The 10882-nt window shown below is 39.9% G+C and overlaps 1 protein-coding gene across 5 annotated transcripts in view; it reads left to right on the top strand.

Moving 5' to 3' along the window:
- Positions 1 to 10882, top strand: part of LOC114559609 (voltage-dependent calcium channel subunit alpha-2/delta-4) — a 245186-nt gene that overhangs the window by 127255 nt on the left and 107049 nt on the right. For all 5 annotated transcript variants that reach the window (XM_028584356.1, XM_028584355.1, XM_028584354.1 and 2 more), the window contains 4 exons: positions 795 to 957; positions 2287 to 2418; positions 5923 to 5983; positions 10343 to 10493. In XM_028584356.1, the coding sequence (XP_028440157.1) occupies positions 795 to 957; positions 2287 to 2418; positions 5923 to 5983; positions 10343 to 10493 (507 nt within the window). The remainder of the gene's footprint in view (positions 1 to 794; positions 958 to 2286; positions 2419 to 5922; positions 5984 to 10342; positions 10494 to 10882) is intronic.

Below are 10882 nucleotides of genomic sequence, written 5' to 3'. Positions count from 1 at the left end.
ATTTTCAAAATTAGGTCATCTGTTCGTACATTTCCCTTATATGTAAGCCCTGTCCTCCCACAAAAAAATTTTAGGGTTAAAATCATAAAATCTGCAGAACAGAACATCGGCAAACTTTCCCTCAAGTTACCAGCTAACGCTAGCCGTAGCTAGCTAGCTAGCTTGGTTAAAGTTTTCAAAACAAATCTAGTTGTAGTCTGGCAATGTGTGACCCTGCAAGATCCCCAGTCTTTACATATGATGACCGTCTTTAAAGCAGCACTAAATAACTTTTCCGTTTAGGTCCCCCTACAGGTTGGAAGTGGAATTGTCCATTACCGCTGTTGTAATGTGTCCATTATGTCTCATTCGAACTACAGATCCGCTACCCGATCTGGCAAACTTGCATAGTGCGGTTATAGCCGATAGAGGGCTGCAAAGCGAAAGCAGAAGTGCCGTTCACCCTGTTACGAGTTGATGAACCACTGAAATGATTTTGGAAACGTTATTTTAAGGTACATTATTTTAGTACAAGTTTGCCAGATCAGGTAGCAGATCTGTAGTTCGAATGAGACATTACGACAGCGGTAATAAGAGTAATGGTAACGGTATTGGACAATTAAAAACCATAAGCTTCCAACCTGTAGGGGGACCAAAGCGGAAAAGTTCTTTGGTGTTACTTTAATGTTAGATGTGAGATAATTGTCTTTAGATGTGTGATGCTATCAGACTTTAGTCTTTTCAAAGTCTGTTCAGAGTCTTCTAGTGTCTGGTAGGCATTACTCTTCATGCCCTACTTCCTGTCTCCTGTCTAGTTTGAATACTACAACTCCATGATGATCAACACGGTGGACGAGGACGGGAACAATGTGGAGCTGGGCGGAGACTTTCCCCTGGAGGAGAACGAGCACTTCAACAACATGCCGGTGAACACGCTGCAGAGCGACATCCAGATCCCCACCAACGTCTACAACAAAGGTCAGAGGTCACTCTTTACAGTACAGGCCAAAAGTTTGGACACACCTTCTCATTCAATGCATTTCTTTATTTTCATGACTATTTACATTGTAGATTCTCACTAAAGGCATCAAAACTATTAATGAACACATATGGAATTATGTACTTAACAAAAAAGTGTGAAATAACTGAAAACATGTCTTATATTTTAGATTCTTCAAAGTAGCCACCCTTTGCTTTTTTGATAACTCTGCAAACCCTTGGTGTTCTCTCAATGAGCTTCATGAGGTAGTCACCTGAAATGGTTTTCACTTCACAGGTGTGCTTTGTCAGGGTTAATTAGTGGAATTATTTCCCTTATTAATAAAAAAGCAAAGGGTGGCTACTTTGAAGAATCTAAAATATAAGACATGTTTTCAGTTATTTCACACTTTTTTGTTAAGTACATAATTCCATATGTGTTCATAGTTTTGATGCCTTCAGTGAGAATCTACAATGTAAATAGTCATGAAAATAAAAAGGAAACGCATTGAATGAGAAGGTGTGTCCAAACTTTTGGCCTGTACTGTACATCAAGACTAGGGGTGGGAATCACCAGAGGCCTCACGATACAATATCATCACGATACTTATGTCACGATACGATATTATTGCGATTTGTAAACATATTGCAGTATTCTGCCATATACTGCAATTTCTTACCTTTTTTACAACTTCAAATTATTCCCAATTTCAAATTATTTCCCCTAAAGAAAACTTTGTCAACATCTGTTTCATCTAAAGAGATACATTTCTCTGTTTGATCATCTCACTTCAGTTGTCAATCTGGAACAAGTAACCCCCTGAAATTCGGACGACTACAGATGTAGCACTTTTTTAGGTCTAGACTTAAAACTTATCTGTTTAGAAAGGCTTTTAATGCATAGTAGTGGTGTGACAATTTCCCTCTCCTATTTTCTAGGTAACCTTTTCTGATTTAATTGTTTCTATATGTCATTCTTTTTTGTATGATATGTTATATGATGTCTGTTTCAGTCTTGGTTTCTGATGTGAAGCACTTTGGATACCTGTTGGTGACTGTAAAGTGCTATATAAATAAATGTTGATTGATTAATTGATTGAATTTTATTGCTGCAAAATGGGATTGTCAAACAGACAAAATTACAAACACATATATAATAAAAGATCCATACTTGGCGTCTGTGTATCGATACAGTATAGCCACAGAAAATATTTCGATACGATGCTGTATCAATTTCCCCCCCCCCCACCCCTTCTCTTTACATCCTGATCACTTCCCGTTCCTGCAAGGCTCAGCTTTGCTCAGGATGTTTCTGTCCTCTGCGTGCAGATCCCAACATCATCAATGCCATCTACAACTCGGAGGCGTTGAACGACGTCTTCATCAGTAACTTCCAGAAGGATCCGACGCTTACCTGGCAGTTCTTCGGCAGCTCCTCCGGCTTCTTTAGGATCTACCCCGGTGAGATTCAGATTTCTTTAACACCTGCCTCGTTTAATTCGGTGGAATTGCACTAGAGTCGGTTTTCCCCCCTTGGTGTGGTTTGTTTTGGGCAGGTGTCAATGCAGCAATGCACCAAAAGTGGACCAAACAAGCGTACGGTACATTTATTTCTCTCACTGAAATAAGTCCCTTTCCAACCGGAGGGATTTTTGCAATTCCTAGAACATAATGTTCCTAGAACCTTTTTTTTTCTCATGTTCCAACTGGACCAATTTGGGGATTATTAAGTTCCTCTGACCTCAGTTCCTGTAACTCTTTCAGCTCCTACTTCAGGGTCTTTTTTTTCTTACCTTTTCCGTATAGGAACCCTTAGTGACCTAGCAATGTCTGAAACACAAACAGTACATATTCTTCTGTTGCAATTGGCCTACGTATGCTAACTCTTAAGACAAACATCACGCATTCAACCAGCTAATTGTTAATTCTAGTTAAACTTACCCGTCGTTTTGTTTTCGTTTCGTTGCGCCTGTTGCGCTCCGCTCTTCCATCTTCTTCCATCATATAAATTAGGATCATATTACGTTGGAGCCTTCTGTGTTTCTCTGTTAAAGGTCCCATGACATGCTGCTTTTTGGATGCTTTTATATAGACCTTAGTGGTCCCCTAATACTGTATCTGAAGTCTCTTTTATATAGACCTTAGTGGTCCCCTAATACTGTATCTGAAGTCTCTTTTATATAGACCTTAGTGGTCCCCTAATACTGTATCTGAAGTCTCTTTTATATAGACCTTAGTGGTCCCCTAATACTGTATCTGAAGTCTCTTTTATATAGGCCTTAGTGGTCCCCTAATACTGTATCTGAAGTCTCTTTTATATAGACCTTAGTGGTCCCCTAATACTGTATCTGAAGTCTCTCTTATATAGGCCTTAGTGGTCCACTAATACTGTATCTGAAGTCTCTTTTATATAGACCTTATATACACCTATCACCATTTATAGCCACTGGGGACCATAGGCAGGCTGGTGGAACTCATATTAATGTTAAAAAACCTCATAAAGTGACGTTTTCATGCCATGGGACCTTTAAGTACACTAGCCTAGTCTTTAAACGCCGCCGTTTGAACTCTGTTATGAGGATCTCGACAAAGGCACAACAGGAACATCCCGATGGCCACCTCCGTGCTGGTTTGTTGTTGTATGTGGCTCCTAAAGTCTATTGACGACGCTATGAAGACCGTTGCCGTGCTTGCGTCACTCCCTTACCCCTCCTACCAGTTCCTATGGCCACTTGGCCAGTGTGAATGCAAATGGAAAAAACGGTTTTGGGGGAGGGTAGTTCGTAAAACCGTTTAGAAGTGGACTGTTCCTATAACTACGTTCCTGCAACTACTTGGTCGGAAAGAGGCTAAAGACTGCAGTCAAGCTTGCCGTCACCCCTAAAAGTTGGAGACCGATGTCGGCAGAGTCTCGGTGAGCAGAGAAGACGTAGGAATGACGCAGTGCGAAACAATGTCTGAAAATGATTTACATGAAATGAGCTGGTTTGAACATGGAGATGTCCAGGACACAGGACTTTCTTCCTGTATTTACTTTTTTTGCTCCCGCCGCCGACACATCTGGCCAATGAGCGGAGTGAACTTGGGACTTGCTTGACTTACATTGATAAATTTGACTTTTACTTGGTATTCAAGACTTGACTTGAAAGGACTTGGACAACGGTTGGCCCGCGATGGGCAGCAGTGGTTGGATACAAGAAGAAACCACCGTGGCCAGTCTCCGCAGAGCTCAGCTAGCTTGATGTAAACCTAGAACCTTAATTGGATATATGTCTCTGTAATGAAGTTTTTGCTGCAACAGTTTTGTTGCAATATTAATAAAAATAAAACAAGACTTTTTCGTGACGACAACTCTCTTTTTAAACTGATTTGAATGTGTAAACTGGGGTAGATCTAAGAACTTTGTATGACTTGACTTGTGACTTGCCTGACATATACCAGGGACTTGTCTTGACTCGCTTGTTTCTCACCACAGTGACTTGAGACTTGCTTGCGACTTGAAGCTTAAGACTTAAGACTTGCTTGCGACTTGCACATGTGTGACTTACTCCCACCTCTGGTTTGTGGTGATGCATTTTGGTTTGCTTAAATTTTTCTCTGTGGGAAAAGTAGGGATGCACCGAATCCAGATTTTTGGGTTTTGGCCGAATACCGAATCCACTGGTTAAGATTCTGCCGAATACGAGACCTAATACCCGAATCCTCCTCCCATCCTCAGTCAGTGAACACAGTAAACACATGAATGAACTAATGAAGCTGGTAATGGTCGTCTGGTTAACACCAGTTTTTAGCCGGGACTGTCCTTCCTTTGCCGTACCTGAAGTTGCTGCATTCTGGCTGCTGTCTGGAGATTCCTTCGTGCACAACTCGTATTCTTTCGGAGGTTTCGTACCAGATGTTGTAACAGCGGCCATGTTGTGTATTGTTTAGGGTCCTCGCCACCACCAGACCAATCAGCATTGAACAGATTGAACATGTAGCTGGACTTGAATGGCCTTCTTTTGACTGAAAGTTCTGCCAAGCCACAACTATTTCTGCTCACCAGTTCCATGTCCATTTTCTCACAGCGTACTGCATTGAACGCTCCACCTACGTAAACACCTTCCCGAAATCAACGGCGCAGTCACTACGGCAACCAGCGTAGCGCACGTAGGGTTCGGTGGAAACAAATTCTAAGGTTCGGCAGAAACCAGAACCACCGTCAAAAAGCCCAATATTCGGGCGAATCCGAAGCCGAATCCTGGATTCTGTGCATCCCTGGTGAGAAGGAAACTGAGCCAACAGGAAAACGCTCCAAGTTTACAAACTCATCAACTGATTCAGATGATGAAGCGATTACCCTCAGATTATTCTCCCAGAGAAGAGCTGGAGTTTGTATTTAAATGTAAATTGAAAGTCCAACTGAAATTAAATTGTCCTGCTACAGCATACATATATCTGCACACTCATCAATTTCAATCAATTTCAATTTTATTTGTAAGGGACAGTGTGCAATTTAAACATAAATGTAATCATTTAATGCATTGCACCAGAGTTAGCCTAAGGCTAATAAGCATCTGAAGTCCCACAGAAAGCACACGTACAACAATTTAAAAACCAAATAATGCTCAGTTAGTAAAAAAAAAAAATAGATAACAAATAGCAATAAAATACATCTCATCACATCCTGTTTTCTCCTTTGAGGAAAATTCAGAAACTAAAAGAATATATTTTATATTGGGTATATTTTTGGGTTAAGTGATGGCGCCTCCCATCTTTGCACAAACCATAAAGATTAGAGCCCTGCTGCGCGGGACTGTTTTCATGAGAAAAGCAAATAAAACTCCATTCATGAATCTAGTAGATGTTGTATCTGTGTGTGTGTGTGTGTGTGTGTGTGTGTGTGTGTGTGTGTGTGTTAACTGTAGGTAATGATATCCTCAGTGTGATGGTGCTGTGAACTGACTCCATGTGTCCGTCTGTCAGGTATTAAATGGACTCCGGACGCCAACGGTGTGGCCGCTTTTGACTGCAGGAACAGAAACTGGTGAGTTACTTCTAATATCTAAACCATAAAATGACAATCACCGTACAGACGAAAATTCTTGGTTGGATTGGAGGGCTGGGTATGAACTTTTCGAAGAAACAATTCGCACATCTAACAATTCTTCCGTGAATCTTGGAAAAGAAGGAAAATCCCGAACTCTGCTGTTGCTATAGCAAATTAAATAAAACTAGAGCAGAGTGCGAGATTTCCCTTTTTTCCAGGGCTCCTGTTGTTCTCGGGTGAAATTTGACCCATTTACAAAATCTTTCCATATCGTAACTATGACAAAAGAATGTTGAAAAAAGTGACAAATGTTGGAAAAAGCTACAAAAACGCAGGAAAAAAATTTATAAAAACATTTATTTCCTTTAAACGCTGAAAAAAGTGACCAAAAAAAAACATGAAAAAACCGCCAAAGGTGACAACAACTTTTTTTTAAAAGTGAGAAAATAAACATCGGAAAAAGCCACAAAAAACTTGTTTAAAAAATTGACAGAAACATCATTAAAAAAACACCCAAAAAGTAACAAAAAAGTTTGAATAAAATCGACAAAAACGTCAAAGTGTGGAAAAGGAAAATCCCGAACTCTGCTGTTGCTAGAGCAAATTAAATAAAACTAAGATTTGGTCCCTCTTGACCTTCACCAAAAATAGTCTTGATGAAGGTGCAGCTTCAATAAATGGTGATGCTAGAGCAAAAGCAGAGTGCGAGGTTTTTCCAGAGCTCCTGTTGTCCTAGGGTCAAATTTGACCCGTTTACAAAAACTTTCCATATCATAACTATGACAAAAGAACATTGAAAAAAAGTAACAAATGTTGGAAAAGGCAACAAAAACGCAGGAAAAAAATCGGCAAAAACATTTACTTTTTTTAAACACTGAAAAAAGTGACCAAAAAAATTGGGGAAAGTGACCAAAAAAACATCAAAATATCGCCAAAGGTGACAAAAACTTGTTAAAAAAAAGTGACCAAAAAGTGGGAAAATGTACATCGGAAAAAGCAACAAAAAACTTTAAGAAACATCATTAAAAAAATGCCCAAAAAGTGACAATGTTGAATAAAATCGACAAAAATGTCAAAGTGTAGAAAAAGAAGAACAAAATGTTGAAATTTTGACCCAGAAAAACACAAAGTTAAATGGTCAATAGGAAGACTACACAAGGGTTCAAATAAAATCGATTTTCCGTTTCAAATCGATCTTTATTTGAATGGTCCAATATTGATTTATAAAATCCTGAGATCAATCTTTTGAGAGGCTCCGTTTTAAAGCTAGAGTGAAGATGCTGGTTCATGAAACTAGACGAAACTAGGAATCCATGTTGTGCTTTAATAACGCTCCAAAGTTACGCTGAATTTTGGCGAGGGGAAAACTGCCCGTGGCCATTTTCCCAGACGTGTTGAAGAAGACTTGAAACTAGCGATTAAGATTTACTGAGGTAATAAATCAAGTGAGAAGTAGGGTCATTTTCTCTCATGGCGATAAGAGAAAATGCATCGCGCCATTCCTGTAAGTTTAATTGCAGGATCATAATTATGGAAAGCCAAACAGTTCAAATATACGTGATATCTGTAAACACACGTAGACAACGAACGTTGTTAACGTGTAAAAAATCAACATGTTGTCAATGCGTGGCCTGTGTTTTGTCAACGTGTTGTATACATGTTAGAAATCAGGTATATTTGGGGAAAAAGTGTCCCAGAAGGAATGAGAGGGGGAAACACCAGAGAAGGGGGAATGAGAGGGGGAAAGCCGGTTCTGGAGGCCCGGTCCGAGTGTGAGCCGGGTTCTGGAGGCCCGGTCCGAGTGTGAGTCGGTGTAAACAGCCGTCCTGCTGGCTGTGTCGGCGGAGCAGCGGCCGGCCACAGTCCTGATCCTCTGGGGAAAGACAATAAGCTTCTCCTTAGCCGGGTCACGGCATGCCCACATGGCACCATATGCAACCGTTCATGCATTCCTAAATAATACCACAGAGCCCATATGTCCTTGAACGCCTCGTCACGCTGCATTAATGCAGCTGAGCTGGAAGGAGCCGCTGCATGCACGGTGACATGTTTCTACTGGTTTATATCAATAATGGGAGGAAACAGAGATAGGGCTCGGTATAGCTGCTCGATTATGGAAAAAAATATAATCACGATCACTTCGGTCAATATTGAAAACACGATAATTTAACACGATTACTCGTTGACTTCTGGAAAGATGTTGCAATTATTGAACTTAACAGTGGAAAAAGTTAAATAAGTCAACAGTAAAAAAAACAACAAAACAACTGTGATCTTTGCCTTAATACTTCCTATTTAAACTTTATTTTTTCACTCAGAACACAAGAGAAAATAAGAGTTTACTTGCAAAACGTAACAAGTTAAATAATTGTTTTTCTCCATTATTCTGTTTTTGTGATCACTGGGAGCCAAAATCACAATCGCGATTAAATTCCAATTAATTACACAGCCGAAATCTCGAAATCTGACCACACACAAACACACGTAAGCAGAGCTACCCACACCCATGTTTCTACTGTTGCTTAATTAAATATAACATCAAAAGAGAGAAGTTGTCTGAGTCGTGTTTTAAACAGACACACCTGGGGCGAAGTTGGGAACCAGAATCAGCTTTAAATCCAGTCCTAATCTAGTCCTCACTAACACAGGCCCAATTATAGTAACTACATGAAAACTTCACGGTTGTTGCATGAAATGTCATTTGAGCTAAGAACAAAATCTACGAACACTGAAAAGCACTCTTACGCACATTTGAGTGATGACAATTTGCTCCAAATGATTTGTTACTGCATTTTATTCAATTCTACAGTCATTTACAATGATAATATTGTACTGTAATGTATTTCTGATCATTTGTTGGAAAAAAAATCATATTATGCAAAAAACACTAACACTGCAATTTACATCAGCAATTAAACTGATTAAATCCTGCGTTATTTGGTGATTGATCGCTACTTATAGGGCCAAAATGCAGTGGTAGAATGTAACAAAGTGCAAATTCTTCAGAAATGTACTGAAGTACATTTTTCACGTATCTGTACTTTACTTAAGTAGACTCAATGGTGCATAGCCTACTTTTGACTTTTACTTTGTTACATTTTGCAGCAATTATCTATACTTTCTACTCCACTACATTTCTACAACGTTCCGTTACATTTTCTGATCAGTTTCCCCCCTCTGCCAAAACGTCTTCCTGACCGTCACACATTTGTCTCACCCGTAAAGTTTGGTTGCCGTAGATACTGTATATATGGGTTGCCGTAGATACTGTATATATGGGTTGCCGTAGATACTGTATATATGGGGCACCGCCGATCCAAGCCGGCTCCGGTGGTGCAGAGCCCGGGCGCAGCGCTGCTGACCCTCGGTAATACAGCCTCCGGTAAAAGTGAAAATGTTGGTTTTTTATTATTCCTGTTTTTAAATCATAGTTGCTATATCTATTTCTCTCCACAGCGTCGTTTACTCCTCCGCCAGGCTGTGTAAGACGCGTTCATATCTTATTTATTTGCTTGGACCTGTTCACATCTCCCCATTTGCGCTGCTTCACACACTTTATTTGCTTACTTGCATGGTTAAAGAAAATAAAATACATCCATGAATAAAACCAACCGCATTCCTATTCTAACAACACATTTCTGTTTTATGCTGGTTAGGATAGGAACTTCTTTTTAAAGCCAGGCCTTCTTTGTGTTAATGGACATCTTCTACTTTTACTAAAGTAAATAGGTCTCTGGTTATTTGTACTTTTATTTAAATACTGAGATTCAGTACTTCCTCCACCGCGGCTCCGACAATCTCTATGCAGTCTGCCGCTTCCCAGGAGGTGTACAGGAAGCGTCATGTCCTTGTGACCTTATGCTAATTACGAACAACTGGCACGCGCTTTCAGTTAGGAAGACGTGGGATTCATCATTCCTAACAACACAGGTGCGAACAATTCTGCTGTTTAAGAACACGTCATGAATCCGACGTAGACTTATCTTAGAAACTTTCTTAAGAACATATTTAAGAGAAAACTTAGGAAGATATTGGTGAATGAGGCCCATTCTTCTAAAACCATCATGCAACTGTACCGCCCTCAAATGTCTCTTTTTGTCCACAACTCAAAGATTTTCAGTTTACTGTCACAGAAAGGAGAAGAAACTAGAACAATATTCACATTTAACACGCTGGAATCAGAAATTCTTTCCCATTTTTTTTTTTCATAAAAAATGACTCAAACCGATTAATCAATTATCAATAAGTTGCCGATTAATTTAGCCCTAATAGTTGACAACTAATCGATGCAGTTCTAATCACATTTCATACTGTTGTATGAATAAACGATGGGTCTTCCGTCCATGCTGCGTTCAGGTACATCCAGGCAGCCACGTCTCCCAAAGACATCATCATCATGGTGGACATCAGCGGCAGCATGAAGGGGCTGAAGATGACCATCGCCAAACACACCATCAACACCATCCTGGACACGCTGGGGGAGAACGACTTCGTCAACGTCATCGCTGTGAGACACACACACACACACACACACACACACAGACACACACAGTTTATACCGACTAAACTCTGTGTGTGTGTGTGTGTGTGTGTGTGTGTGTGTGTGTGTGTGTGTGTGTGAGAAATGGCATCACATATAAACTTCATTCATAACACATTACAATTATTAACATTATTAAAAGACATAAACAGCAAGTCAGGAACTATGAAATTGTGTTAGGTGAAAAATGACTTCAACAATCAAAAATGGTTTCCAATAAATATTTTGTCGTTGATTAATTGGCTAATTGTTTCAGCTGTAGGCCTAACTGTTGCGCATGAGACATGTTAAAGATGAGGTACATATAGAAATGTAACAAAGTATGTTGGTATTGAAGTGATGTGTGTGTCCTCCTG

Source organism: Perca flavescens, chromosome 8 (assembly GCF_004354835.1).
Source record: "Perca flavescens isolate YP-PL-M2 chromosome 8, PFLA_1.0, whole genome shotgun sequence".
Taxonomy (NCBI): domain Eukaryota; kingdom Metazoa; phylum Chordata; class Actinopteri; order Perciformes; family Percidae; genus Perca; species Perca flavescens.
This window is presented reverse-complemented; position numbering and strand designations above follow the sequence as displayed.